General features: G+C 43.0%; 1 protein-coding gene across 1 annotated transcript in view; it reads right to left on the bottom strand.

Annotated features, from left to right (window-relative positions):
* THSD7A (thrombospondin type 1 domain containing 7A) overlaps positions 1–15,669 on the bottom strand; it is a 934,571-nt gene that overhangs the window by 316,962 nt on the left and 601,940 nt on the right. Inside the window, exon 8 of the mRNA XM_069211831.1 lies at positions 504–738. Within this exon, the coding sequence (XP_069067932.1) occupies positions 504–738 (235 nt within the window). The remainder of the gene's footprint in view (positions 1–503; positions 739–15,669) is intronic.

The following is a 15,669-nucleotide window of genomic DNA, read 5'->3' as shown; positions in this document are numbered from 1 at the left end:
ATATCTGTATGACGCAAACGCCTCACATTATCAGAATCTTGGATCTCCAGGTTCGGATGGAAACTCCAGTTTGCATTCCTCGGACTGGGAATAACGTGAACTATTAGTATGTTATTCCCCATTCCGAGGTACATAAACACCAAGTGATCCATAAAGCGAACTGGTTAAGTGCCGGACCTCAAGTAATCATTATTTACCAGGACCACAATTTGCTCCTTGGCCTGATCAATTTTCAACCCTTTGGTAGTGTTAATCGAAAGATATTTGCAGGACTTAATGATTCAGCTCCAAAGTGAGCATGCCTAAAACCAGGTATAAAAGTGATTATAGAGGGCATGTTGGCAATTAATAACTGCTGGGCGTTTCTCTTCTTTTTCAAATCTGTCTGAGAATTCGCTATTGTAACATTAGTGAATAGAAAATGGGCTGGTTGTGGACATTAAAGAAAGACAATAAAGTTTAAGATCACAGTACTAAGTAATTTAAAGCGTAAAACTCGTTACTTTTTGGGGCCCACTTGTCCCACGTTGACCCTGACGCAGATGACCTTTCGTGTCTGCATCCCAACAGAGCACGTGGCTTCACCATTCCAGCTGGTGGACGAGTTGAAGGCTGACACCGAGACATCCTCTATGCACTGGCCCCACGGACCAGTTTGCCAGTGATACACGGTACAAGGGTGTTCATTGCAAGGGCGCATCTCCTGCAAAGCGCTGCTGTTTGGGCACTGTGATCCACCTACAAAAATAGATGTGACGTGTGAATGACGTGGCCAGAGAATTATGAAACTAAATCTGCAGTCAATCAATATGCATTAATATTCATTTAGCATGACATACATTCTACTTTATTGTGTCAGGATTACACCACAGTTGTAATATTTGAAGATGTGCACATGTAATGCAGGATATAGTTGTGGTTTAGATGGTGGTTTTCGATTCCTAGCAGGTGCAGCTCTTACATGGCAGCTTCACATGCTCTCATTCCGGATGCCCCGGTGTTTGGGGAGGCAAACCTACACTTTTTGAATACTGATACCAGGAGGCATGTTATATCTTGAATGCAGAATTACCTCCACGTTCTGAATTCTACTCCTGGTCAAAAGGGCATCCTGGTAATAAAATGCGTTTTTCCCTGTTCCGAAGTGCCGATGTTGGAATTGCCGGGTGAAATTTGAATGGTGAACATAAACACCACTTTTAATCCTGATCTGGGAACAATTTGCCTTTTGCACCCAGCTTATACTTGTAGAGGCATGTACTGCTGAGATAAGCGATTTATTCAATTTGACCCAATTCTGTGGCTCTCACTTCATTGACTTCAGAAAGATGACAAGCTGACTGTAGAGGAAATAATTCAAAACAAGGGACTGGATTCACATTTCTGTTAGCGATGCTTAGTACGCTGACGGTAAATTTCACAATATGTTTTACTTCTAATTGTCAGTTCAACTCAATGGCAAGGGAATCTAAAAACACTATGAGGGAGATTTACAAACATTTTGCTCTGGGTTAATGTCACAAAGTGACGCTAACCAGCACAAAATGTTTTTTCCCTAACTTACTTTCCAGTGCAAGACTTGTTTTGCGGTGGGAAGCACCCGAAAAGTAACGCAAAGCAGCGCGAAGCACTGCTTTGTGTTTCTGAGTGCCAAGTGGGCGTTACGTTGGTGGTACATGGGCCATGGAACCACCCATGCCTTTGGATGCAAAATACTATCTACAAACAATAGTAGACAGGGTTTTGCGCCAAAAGTTAACTCCATTTGAAAGCGGACATTAAAAGAAGAAATGCTTTAATTTCTCCTTTCTCTTCGACTTTGCATGCAATGCTGCATTGCACAGCATGCATACAAAGTAGGAAACGTTTTAAAGTGTGTCTAAGCATGGTATTTAGTACTGGAAGGTCACACTTCCAGTAGAAAACCTATGCGAGATTCACACACACATCCTTGCCCAATGGCGCAAAGGTGTGTGTGGAGGCACAGGGCAGCTGAAATCTGCGCTGGTGCAAGGAAGAGGGGAGGAGAGTCATATCTCTGTAGATATGGCGCTCTCCTGCTCCCTCCCTGTCACGCAACGCAGCAGAGCTTTTTTGGCTGCTGTGCTGCGTTCCATGTCTTTTCTGTAAATCTGGGCATATATATTACATATGTTGCTACACAAGGATCTGTAATGCCGGCAATTCTCCTTTTCCCTTAAAACACATAGAATTGGGAGGAGCATAATCGAATATTATTTAATGGTGCCATGATCGTGCTGAATTATAACGCAGCATGGTACGATCTCCTTGAGTCAATTTTGCACTTGTTACAAAAAAGTATTGAATTTCCAAGTTTGGAATTCCTGCACGATATCACAAATGGCCTTTAAACTGCATCTTACAGTATTTACCCCTTAAGGGATAGGTAAATTTTTGCATTATTTTTGATGCTTGCAAAAAGGGAAAGAAGGAAAAAACATGTTTGCTTAAAAATTATTGTGGAAAATTATTGTGCAAAGATTTTAACCAACACAAAAATGAAACAATCAGATACATAAACTAACAAAAAATTATTGTTAAATAGAATTAATCCTTATTTTAAGAAATGGATTTAGTGGATCGGCATTTGTTTACATATATATATATATGTTCTAAAGGAAGAATTACTGGACATCAGAGAAAACTTCTGGATGCACCGTTTAAAATCACTGCATCCAGATGGACTGAACATCACTAACAATACCACTTGATTTCTGCGTATCTGAAGAGTTCTCAGGACTGCATTGATTCCACATTCCAATTGGAATCTTCACTCATGATTCTTTTTGAAAATCCACCAGTGTCAGCTGTGCAGCCATTGAGCAACAATCTTGTACTACCTGAGGAAGGCGGAAGCTGAAACGTTGCAGTAGAAATATATTTTTGTTCTTTGGTGAGATCATCTGTTTGAGTCACTTCTTTCTTGGATATATATATATATATATTTAAATATATATATATATACTACCACATCCAGTTCCTGCCTTTCTTCCTGAACTCACCAGATGGAATTGGTGCACAACTACGGGCGCAGGACCCGTCAATATGTCACAAACTATAGAAAATAGAACGCCGGCACTCCAGACAACTTCAGTAGTTCTTTAATAGCTATTTAGTAGCAATGTATCAGCTTACATCGACGGCTACGCGTTTCAACCGTCACGGTCTTCTTCCTAGCTCAATTCTTTTATAAAGGTCCCATACCCCATAGAAAGTATACTGTTTGTTTTAATAAACATAAAAGAAATATAAATGCCAAAGAAATACTATACAAATCCATCACACTATTCAAAAGCAACCAAAACTGGATATAAACAAATGTATGTTCATTTTGTTGCTATTCCTAATTCAAATTATATTGATTTCTTTTTAGCACCAGTGGCATGTAACTTAAATTCATATTTGAAAGACACAGGGTATTTATTGAGACATTTGGATGGCACTCCGTGGCAGGACTCATATAAGTTGATAACAATGGATGTCATTTCACTATACACCAATATTGACCATCAGATTGGCATCCAGGCATGTAGGCACTTTCTGAGCCAAAGAAATATTCAATTTGCCCAACATAATGAAATGCTTTTAGAAATGATCCATCTCTGCCTTACCAATAATTTCTTTCAGTTTGACCAGCAGTTATTTTTACAGATAAAAGGAACAGCCACGGGCTTTTCCTTTTCTCCAAATTTTGCAAACTTAACAATGGGCTGGTTTGAACAGAGAATAGCATGGGCAGAAGAAAACGAAAGATTCCAGCAGAAAGTCATTAGCTGGTTAAGATTCATTGATGATTTATTTCCAATTTGGGATGGCACAGAAATTGAATTTAAGGAATATTTTAACGTTTTGAACAATACTGTTGCCAAACTGCAATTCACTTATGAAATCAGTGACACACGAGTGACGTTCCTGGATACAGAAATCTATATAAGAGAAGGAGAGATACATACCACATTACACAGAAAATCTACTGCCACAAATTCAGTGTTACATGCCAATAGTTTTCACCCACCCAATACTAAATGGAACATACCATATGGCGAATTCTTACGGATAAAAAGAATTTGTTCAGAATCTGGAGAATTTGCTAAACATATGAAGGCCTCAGAAGAAAGATTTATCTCCAGACAATATCCCAGGAAATGTATTAATAAGGCAAAACATCGAGTGGAAAAGATTTCGAGAACAGAATTAGTTCATAAAAAAACTTCTGTGTTGGAAGGTCAATCGGAGGATCCTATAAGTTTCATCACAACATACTCCAATAATGTCTCCCAGTTACGGAAGATTCTAACCAAACACTGGTCTATTCTACAATTGGATCCTATAGTAAAGGAGATTATGGGAGACTTTCCTCGAATGACTTTTAGAAGAGCACCAAATTTGCGGGACAGAATCACGAAAAGTCACTTTAGCTCTCAGAAAAGGGGCAACTGGCTCAAAAAAACAGGTTTTTGGAAATGTGGCAATTGCAAGGCTTGCAAAATTGCGAAAAACACTAAGGAATACACCATTGGTAATGGTGTCACAAAAAGCATTAAACAACATATCACTTGTAAGAGCCGGTTCACAGTATATGTTATTGAATGCCCCTGCGGTTTAAAGTATGTTGGGAGCACTATATGTGAAACAAAGAAAAGGATCCTTGAACATATTCGTGCCATCGTTAACACAGACAGAAGTTATGCCACGGGTAAGCATATGGAGTTGGCACATGATAGCCAATGGGAAACAATGACTTATGCGATTGAACATGTCCCTACAAGTGAACGAGGAGGGGACAGAGAAAAGAGACTACGACGATTGGATTCTAAACACAACTTGGAGATTCGAACCTTGACCCCTCTGGGGATGAATCAGGATGAGGAGTTATTTGTACATTTGTAATTTTACATGGCAGCCATTGCAAATAATCATAAAACACAGTTTTTTCTATTTTCTATTCTGTAGCACTTGCAGCTAATATTCAGTTTGGTTAATAGTTTAGTTTTTTTATTATGGGGGGAGACACGGACAGTATGTCACATAAGCACATTTATGAGGTGTATCAACATATTGGTTAAATTGGTTTTGTTTTGCGGTAACTACAACTCCCAGAATGCAGCATTATAAGTTTATAGTGCACTAGTTAATAATTGAATTTATTTGCAAATTATGGGTGAGTTTTAGTTGTGCAGACCGCAGTTATTAAACTTAACAAGCAGAGAGAAGTAGTTTCTAAGTGCATTTCTGAATTGTTATCTGTAGATATAAATGTGGAAACAGAAACCCCCTACCGGAAATGCCCGTGATCAAGGTCTCTCAGACCGAAACGCGTAGGGCAGGTGATTGTTGAGCTGTAAACGAAGTTAACGGAGCCTGAATAAATGAATTTTGTGAAATAAGAGATCCCGGAGTGCGGTCGTTCGTGAAGTATTTCATGAATGTTGTTGATATATTTAAATATATATATATATACTACCACATCCAGTTCCTGCCTTTCTTCCTGAACTCACCAGATGGAATTGGTGCACAACTACGGGCGCAGGATCCGTCAATATGTCACAAACTATAGAAAATAGAACGCCGGCACTCCAGACAACTTCAGTAGTTCTTTAAGAGCTATTTAGTAGCAATGTATCAGCTTACATCGACGGCTACGCGTTTCAACCATTACGGTCCTCTTCCTAGATCAATTCTTTTATAAAGGTCCCATACCCCATAGAAAGTATACTGTTTGTTTTACTAAACATAAAAGAAATATAAATGCCAAAGAAATACTATACAAATCCATCACACTATTCAAAAGCAACCAAAACTGGATATGAACAAATGTATGTTCATTTTGTTGCTATTCCTAATTTTGCGTTGCTCCGTTTCCTAATCAAATTCACCTATTAGTGCAGTAAACCCTCCTATTATTGCAGTAAGAGTCTTACCCTTATTTGAAGCAAATTAATTTCCCTTGTTAATATCAACAAATGAGATGCCAAGTGGCCCACAGTATTGTCCCATCCTGTCATATAATCAATAATAATTCTATTTTAAATTGGTACATCCATTCATTACATATTATCCATTTCTACAATCAATATTATTATGCCGTTACATCATCTAAGCAAAAACATGTCTATTGGAATGAATGCATTAATATGAAATCATAACATTATAAATATCCTCGGGGGTACAACCTAAGTACTGGGATGCAAGCCACCTATAATCATGTGGTTTCAGAAACCCTAATATAACATATAGTAAAATTACTGTGACATTATTGGCAAATTATCCACTTTAACTAACATGAACATGAAGTTTCTCATCCTGTTTCAATCCCCATGGATGTCTACTATTTAATCAAATTATGTACCCTGATTCAATTTTTCTATGAATCTGTTCCCTGTCACCTCCCCTCGGGGTCAGCAGCACCCTGTCAATGCCAAAGAACGAAATTTTATCAATTTGCCCTCCATGTACCTGGCCACAGTGGCGTCCCATCGGATAGTTCACATCATTATTTCTGGTTGCTCGCCAATGTTCCAAAACTCGTTTTTTCATTGGAAAAATTGTACTCCCCACATGTCGGAGCCCACATGGGCAACAAATTATGTATATTGCAAAAACAGAATTACAATTTAAGATTTTTTTTATCTTGACTTCTTTACCCGAAGGTAACGTATACGTTTTACAACTCACACTATTTTTGCAAGCCTTACATCTGGCACATTTGTAAAAGCCCTGTTCACTACCTAAGAAAGTCTCTCTATTCTTATTCAAATAACTGTGTACCAACATGTCCTACAGGGAGCTACTTTTCCTGTATGTTATTCTTGGGTAAGGACTTACAATTTTTCCAATCACCCTGTCTGTTCTTACAAGATGCCAATATTGTTTTAAGATTTTCATCACTCGATCCGAATAGGCACTGTACGTGGTGATACATCTCAGGGTATTCTCATTTCCCTTCTTACCTTTGGGAACTAATAGACTCTCCCTTTGTACCCTTGCCACCTTCTGACAGGCATCATTGATAACTTTTGTTAGGTATCCCCTGGATTTGAATCTCCCTATCATGATCATCTGTTCCCGCTGGAAACTCTGGGACGAGTTGCAATTTCTTTTGGCTCTAAGTAGTTCCCATAAGGGATACTCCACTTTAGTTTAGGTGGATGATGGCTACGGGCATGTAGAATACTGTTCCCTGCCTTACTTTTCCTGAAAAGACTAGTCTGAAGAGTGCCCCCTTCCACTGTGACCACCACATCCAAATATTCCACAGTTTCCCTGTGTGTTTTGTGTGTAAAACTCAAATTAAACTCATTGTTAGATATCCAATCCAAAAAATTGTGTAACATTACCTCTGGATCATCCCATTTTACATATGTGTATATATATGTTAGAAATTGGGTCTGTGGTTGAGAGTCAGGTTACCCCCTGTTCAAGCAAGGGCCCTCACTCTAGTCAGGGTAAAAGAGAATCACCCTCAGCTAACCCCTGCTTACCCCCTTGGTAGCTTGACAGAGCAGTAGGTGTAATCTCAGAGTGCTAGGTATAAAGTATTTGTACCAACACACCCAGTAACCTAATGAAAACACTACAAAATGACACAACACCAGTTTAGAAGTATAGGAAATATTTATCTAAACAAAACAAGAAAAATCCAACATACACAAGTCAAGTTATGATTTTTTAAACATTAAACTAAAAAAATAGCGCTTAGAAACACAAAATGCTTTCGATGAGGTGTTAACACGGTGTCGTGACGGAGCCGTTCCCAACAAGCCGACACCAGCGGCGCCGGACACGGAGTCGCGTAGACCCCCAAGCACAGTACCTTTGGTGAAGAGTGAAAACAAGTCGATAAGCTAAGTCGGGGATCGCGGCGCCTGTGCGAAACACTGAATTTGCGCACTTCGCGCGGCATCGGTCACAACGTGGTGTGGTGACTTCCACGGAGTCGCAGACTTCAGCGGGGCTGCAGCGGCGTCGGGCCTGCGAAGATCATCGCGTTCCATCGAAGATCACGCAGTCAGTTGCAGGCAGCGTCGCCGGATTCAGCAGCGGCGTCAGTCCGAAGTCGTCCGAAGTCGATTTCCTTGGATTTCCACCAGCTTTCCTTTCAAGGGCCCAGGGACTGGGTAGGGCACCACTTGTCGGAGCAGGAGTCTCTCCAGAGACTCCAGGTACTGGCAGAGAGAAGACTTTGCTGTCTCTGAGACTTCAAACAACAGGAGGCAAGCTCTAAATCAAGCCCTTGGAGATTTCTTCACAAGATGGAAGTGTCGCACCGCGTGGTGCGGCGCGAGCCGAACATTCGGCTCGGGCCGCACAGCGCGTTTTCAGGACGCGCCGCGCCCCTAGCCTTTCCTGCACATTACGAGGCCCCAGAATTGGCATGGGGCCTCGCTCTGCCTTTCCACTCCGCATTTCTTGTGCCTCCTGACCCCTCTTACCTGTTCTTGTTCCTTCTTTTTTCTTTTCTTCTTTTCTTGGGTCTTTTTGTTGTACCTTCCTTTATGTCTTTTCCCCCTTCCCATGTTACCTTTTTCTTCCCAGCATTCCTTGTTCCCTATTCTCTATGGTTCCTACTCTATTCTGTTCTATGTACTTTTCCCTATCTAAGATGGTGTCCTTTTACTTCCTGTTGGTCACTTCCTGTTTCTTGGTATTTAAGGGATGTGTTTTCTTCCTTTCTTTGCGCTGCAACACTTTCTGTTCGGATGGTGTCTTCGCTCCTGATTCCTTGCCTTTCGGTTCTGGATTTCGTCAATTCTGTGTTACCTGAATTTTGTTTCTTTTGATTCCCGTTCTTTTGTTCTTGTTTTCAGGAATCATTCTGTTTGGAGGTTTTTTCCCCTTTTTTAGTTTTTTTTTCCCTCTGGCGCTATTTCTGAAGGGCACGGTCTGTTCTTGGCGTTTCCATTGCCTACAGCACCGTGGCTACCAGAAAGAGTCACCCCTTTCTGGGCCAAAGCCGAACACTCAAGACCCACGCCACTCGATCTGCGGATTCCAGGCGCAAGCAGCACGTGAGTCGTGACAGATTGCAGCGCCCAACCATCCCGACGTCCTGTAACACCATGAATGACACAGTGGCGGCTGCTGCAGATCCTGATCAATCTCTTCTGACAACAATTCAGCAACAAGCTCAGGAATTTCAACAACTACGCAATGAGAATGCTGCGTTACGACAGGCTTTGGCTTTCCGCAGTGGTGATGTTCCGACTATCTCCGCTTCTACTCCTCGTTTCTCCGGTGAACCAACCAAACTACGTGAGTTCCTTGATGCATTAACGGTGTACTTCGCCTTCCGACCTACCCAATTCTCCCATGACAGGACAAAGGTGGGTTATCTTATCAGTGCTTTATCCGGTCCTGCCTTGGCCTGGGCAACCCCGATGGTATCATCCAGCGATCCGGTATTGTCGGACTATTCCACCTTCGTGAATCGCTTCAAACAAATGTTTAGTCGTCCAGGATTGGAGGCCTCTGCGGAAGAAGCCTTATGCGACATCCAACAAGGCTCACAAGATGTCCTTCAATATATTACACGTTTTCGTCAGCTAGCGGCAGAGACCACCTGGGTGGAACGTACTCTGGTGACTTTGTTTCGTAGAGGACTCAAAGAAGAAATAAAAGATGAATTAGTACATTCCACCAGAGTTGAAGATCTTCGTGGCCTGATGGATCAAGCACTTTCCATCAAGTACCGTCTTCAAGAACGAAGATTGGAGAAGAGAAGGAGTAGAGGGTCTTCCCAGCCAAGCACTTCACGAGTTTATCTGCATCGTTCTGAGGAACCTCGCCCTCCTGCTAGAGACATCGAGGGGGAACCCATGCAAGTGGATACTACTCGAGGCCCGCTCTCCGCTAGCGAGCGGGAAGACAGACGTAAGAAAGGGTTGTGCCTGTACTGTGGTTCTGCTGGTCACATGCTTCGTACCTGCCCTGTACGTCCGCCAAGGCCATCGGGAAACGCCACTTCCCGTCCTCTGTAAGAAGGGAGGGGACGGGATCATCGGCTATACCTTCCATTAGTTCCTTTAATGACAATACGACATCCTTGTTCATGTTACCTGTCATGTTACAACTACCTGATGGCCGTCAAGAAAAGACTATGGCATTACTAGATTGTGGTGCTAGTGGTATTTACATGGATAAGACTTGGGCCACTACTCAACAAATTCCAACACAACCCAAAGAAATTCCCGAACAAGTGCACACAGTGGATGGATCCTTGATATCCTCTGGTCCAGTTGATACTACTACCCTGATGTTAAGTTTAGAGTTTGGTAACAATCAAGAACACATCTCCTTTGATCTCATATCATCCCCCAACCATACCATCATTCTTGGAATTCCGTGGTTCATAAGACATAATCCGTATGTGAATTGGGTAACTCAGACTATTTCCTTGTCTTCACAGTTTTGTCATGAGAACTGTTTTGCTTCCGACAAGTATTGGTCACCGAAAAGATTAACACCTACTGAAAGTACTACCGGTTATTCCATTAATACTGTCCAAGGAGTCCCTGAACACTATTTAGAGTTTCAAGATGTGTTCCAAAAACCATCCAGACCTGTGTTACCTCCACATCGAGACTACGATTGTGCTATTCCCTTGGAACCTGGCACTATCGTTCCTTTTGGGAGGATGTATTCCCTCACGGAACCCGAAAAGGAAGTTCTAAAAGAGTATCTGGAAGAAAATGTACAGAGTGGGCTTATTGTTCCATCGTCTTCTCCGGCAGGGGCTCCTCTCTTTTTTGTACCCAAGAAGACAAAGGATCTTCGTCCTTGCCTGGATTTTCGAGGCCTGAATAAGATAACTATTAAGGATCGTTATCCTTTGCCTCTCATCAAGGATATTCTAGAAGCAGTCAGAGGGGCTCAACGTTTTACCAAACTGGATCTACAGGGAGCCTACCACCTTTACGCATTAAAGAAGGAGACGAGTGGAAAACAGCTTTCCGGACCCCATTTGGTCACTTTGAGTACAAAGTTATGCCTTTTGGTCTCACTAATGCCCCCGCAATCTTCCAGAGATTTATGGACTCAGTGTTTTCTGACCTTTTGAACCAGACAGTTGTAATTTACTTAGACAATATTCTTATTTATTCTAGACGTCCCGAACTCCATTCTTCCCATGTGAAACAAGTCCTTCAAAGACTCCGGGCACATCAACTATCTTGCAAACCAGAAAAGTGTGAGTTCGACAAAACGGAAGTCAAATATCTGGGTTATCATTTAAGTCCCACCGGCATAGCTATGGATCAAGAAAAAGTACAAGCCATTCTAGATTGGCCTTCTCCTTCTTCTATTAAAGAAACACAATGTTTTCTAGGATTAGCAAACTTTTATCGGCAATTCATCTTAGACTTTGCGAAACAGACTAGCCACATAACTCACACTTTAAAGAAGGAAAATTTAACGAAAGGGTTTGTCTGGACTAAGGCGGCTGAAACAGCCTTTCAAGATTTAAAGAAGGCTTTCACTCAAGCCCCCATCTTAAGACATCCAGATACCAACAAACAATTTATTGTAGTTACCGATGCTTCCGAAAGAGCCATCGGAGCTGTCTTACTCCAACAACAAGAACATGATGGTCTTGAACATCCTGTTTTCTATTTGTCTCATATACTCTCTACAGCAGAACAACATTACTCAGTACTTGAAAGGGAATTATTGGCTCTGAAAACAGCCTGCCTAGAATGGAGACAGTTTCTGATGGGTTCCAAGGAGCCTTTTGAGGTGAGAACAGACCACCGTAATCTACAATGCTTACGTAATTTTGTATGCCAGAATAGTCGCCAGGCTCGTTGGGCCTTTTTCTTCAGTCAGTATGATTTTTACATCACTTATATTCCTGGATACCAAAACATTCTGGCTGATGCTCTGTCTCGCCGTTATCCAGATTGTACTCCTTCCCCATCTCAGTATCTACTGGAACCTAGTAAGGTCATTGGAGTAGCTCAGTCTTTCCTGGAGGAGGTACAACTGGAATACTCCAGCCTGTCTGACCGCGAAGTAGAGAAACTAAGACCCTTTTTATGTAAGAGACAAGGATATTATTATTATCAGAATCTGTTATTCCTCCCTACTAACAGAGTTAGAGAAAAAGCATTACAAATGTGCCATGATTCGCCGGTTGCTGGTCATAGAGGCATCAAGGCCACACAAAAACTTCTTTCGCGATTTTTCTGGTGGCCTACCTGGAAGCCGGATGTTGAAAGATACGTTCAGGCTTGTCCCATATGTGCTCAAGTCAAGATTCCCCGTACCAGACCTGCAGGATTGCTACAGCCTTTGCCTGTTCCACCAGCTCCATGGCACACCATTTCTACTGATTTCATGTGTTCGCTTACACAATCAGCAGGAAACCGGGTTATCATGGTCACTGTGGATTCCTTTACTAAGATGGCTCACTTCACTGCTCTGAAAAAGCTACCTACATCCCAAGAACTAAGCCAGATATTTATCGACCATATCTTCCGTCTCCATGGATTTCCACATACCATTGTATCTGATAGAGGACCTCAGTACATTTCCCGGTTTTGGAGATATTTTTGTAAGACACTTAGGGGCATATTTATACTCCGTTTGCACCGAATTTGCGTTGTTTTTTTCGACGCAAATTCGACGCAAAACTAACTCCATATTTATACTTTGGCGTTAGACGCGTCTAGTGCCAAAGTTCATGGAGTTAGCGTCATTTTTTTGCGTGAACACCTTCCTTGCGTTAATGATATGCAAGGTAGGCGTTCCCGTCTAAAAAAATTACTGCGATGCTATTGCGTCGGATTTATACTCCCGGGCAAAAATGACGCCCGGGAGTGGGCGGGACTAAAAAACCCGCATTTGCGCCGGATTTTAGCGCCTGGGTCAGGGCAGGCGTTAAGGGACCTGTGGGCTCAGAATGAGCCCAGAGGTGCCCTCCCAAGCCCCCAGAGACACCCCCTGCCACCCTTGCCCACCCCAGGAGGACACCCAAGGATGGAGGGACCCACCCCAGGGAAGAGAAGGTAAGTTGTGGTAAGTATTATTATTTTTTTTGGCATAGGGGGGCCTGATTTGTGCCCCCTACATGCCACTATGCCCAATGACCATGCCCAGGGGACAGAAGTCCCCTGGGCATGGCCATTGGGCAAGGGGGCATGACTCCTGTCTTTGCTAAGACAGGAGTCATTTCAATGGGGGATGGGCGTCGTAAAAAAATGGCGCAAATCGGGTTAAGACGTTTTTTTTGCCTCAGCCTGACTTGCCCCATTTTTAGACGCCCAAACGCCATTTTTCCCTACGCCGGCGCTGCCTGGTGTACGTAATTTTTTTTCACGCACACCAGGCAGCGCCGGTCGGCTAACGCCGGCTAACGCCATTCAATAAATACGGCGCCCGCATGGCGCTTCAGAATGGCATTAGCCGGCGCTAGTTTTTTTGTCGCAAAACTGCGTTAGCGCAGTTTTGCGTCAAAAAGTATAAATATGGGCCTTAATATCAATATAGCCCTGTCATCGGGGTTCCATCCTCAGACCAATGGACAGACCGAGCGTTTGAACCAAGGATTAGAGCAATACCTTCGCTGTTTTTGCAATTCTACCCAAAGCAACTGGAACACTTATCTCCCTATTGTTGAATTTTCCTACAATAATACTGTCCATAGTGCCTCCAAGGTCACTCCTTTTTTCTGTTCTTATGGCTATCATCCTACCTCTTTTCCTACTTCTCCTTGGTCTACCTCTCCTCTGCCCGCTATTACTTCTCTTTCCAAACGACTTCTACAAATCCATAGACTAATTCGATCCAATTTGTTAAACACCAAGAGATATATGAAGAAAGTAGCAGACAAGAAATGTAGGACCACTCCAGACTATCACCTGCAAGATAAAGTCTGGCTTTCATCCAAATTCTTGCCCTCACGCCTTTCTCAGAACAAGTTCACTCCTCGCTACTACGGGCCTTTCCGTATTCTTCAGTTGATTAATCCTGTCACTGTCCGTCTTCACTTGCCTCATACATGGAAGATTCATCCAGTCTTTCATGTTTCCCAGCTCAAACCTTATGTACCTGACCCTTACTCTCGTCAGTTTCCTTGTCCTCCTCCTGTATTAGTGGATGATGTTCCTGAATATGAGGTACAGGAAATTTGTGACTCTCGTCTTTTTCACAAACGTCTTCAGTATCTGATTCATTGGAAGGGTTATCCTCTCAGTGAATGCTCTTGGGAAGATGCATCTTCTGTTCACGCACCTCTTCTGATTCAGCGCTTTCACCGTTTATTCCCCCTCAAACCTGGGCCTTCGGGAGGGGGACCAACTGTCGCGCCGCGTGGTGCGGCGCGAGCCGAACATTCGGCTCGGGCCGCACAGCGCGTTTTCAGGACGCGGCGCGGCGCGCCCCTAGCCTTTCCTGCACATTACGAGGCCCCAGAATTGGCATGGGGCCTCGCTCTGCCTTTCCACTCCGCATTTCTTGTGCCTCCTGACCCCTCTTACCTGTTCTTGTTCCTTCTTTTTTCTTTTCTTCTTTTCTTGGGTCTTTTTGTTGTACTTTCCTTTATGTCTTTTCCCCCTTCCCATGTTACCTTTTTCTTCCCAGCATTCCTTGTTCCCTATTCTCTATGGTTCCTACTCTATTCTGTTCTATGTACTTTTCCCTATCTAAGATGGTGTCCTTTTACTTCCTGTTGGTCACTTCCTGTTTTTTGGTATTTAAGGGATGTGTTTTCTTCCTTTCTTTGCGCTGCAACACTTTCTGTTCGGATGGTGTCTTCGCTCCTGATTCCTTGCCTTTCAGTTCTGGATTTCGTCAATTCTGTGTTACCTGAATTTTGTTTCTTTTGATTCCTGTTCTTTTGTTCTTGTTTTCAGGAATCATTCTTTTTGGAGGTTTTTTCCCCTTTTTTAGGGGTTTTTTCCCTCTGGCGCTATTTCTGAAGGGCACGGTCTGTTCTTGGCGTTTCCATTGCCTACAGCACCGTGGCTACCAGAAAGAGTCGCCCCTTTCTGGGCCAAAGCCGAACACTCAAGACCCACGCCACTCGATCTGCGGATTCCAGGCGCAAGCAGCACGTGAGTCGTGACAGGAAGGCACACAAAGTCCAGTCTGCCCTCTTACTCTGGCAGAAGCAGCAACTGCAGGATAGCTCCACAAAGCACAGGCAGGGCAGCACTTCTCCTCAGCTCTTCAGCTCTTCTCCAAGCAGAAGTTCCTCCTGATGTCCAGAGGTGATCTAAAGTCTGTGGTTTTGGGTGCCCTTCTTATACCCAATTTCTCCTTTGAAGTAGGCCTACTTCAAGTAAAGTCTCTTTTGAATGCAAAATCCTACCTTGCCCAGGCCAGGCCCCAGACACTCACCAAGGGGTCGGAGACTGCATTGTGTGAGGACAGGCACAGCCCTTTCAGGTGTCAGTGACCACTCCTCCCCTCCCTCCTAGCACAGGTGGCACATCAGAAAATGCAGACTACACCCCAGCACCCTTTGTGTCACTGTCTAGTATGAGGTGCAACCAGCCCAACTGTCAAACTGACCCAGAGAGGGAATCCACAAACAGGCAGAGTCACAGAAATGGTATAAACAAGAAAATGCTCACTTTCTAAAAGTGGTGTTTTCAAACACACAATCTCAAAATCAACTTTACTAAAAGCTGTATTTTTGAATTGTGAGCTCAC

Source organism: Pleurodeles waltl, chromosome 10 (assembly GCF_031143425.1).
Source record: "Pleurodeles waltl isolate 20211129_DDA chromosome 10, aPleWal1.hap1.20221129, whole genome shotgun sequence".
In the NCBI taxonomy this organism is placed as follows: Eukaryota; Metazoa; Chordata; class Amphibia; order Caudata; family Salamandridae; genus Pleurodeles; species Pleurodeles waltl.
The sequence above is the reverse complement of the archived record's forward strand: the minus strand, read 5'-3'. Positions and strand labels throughout refer to the sequence as shown.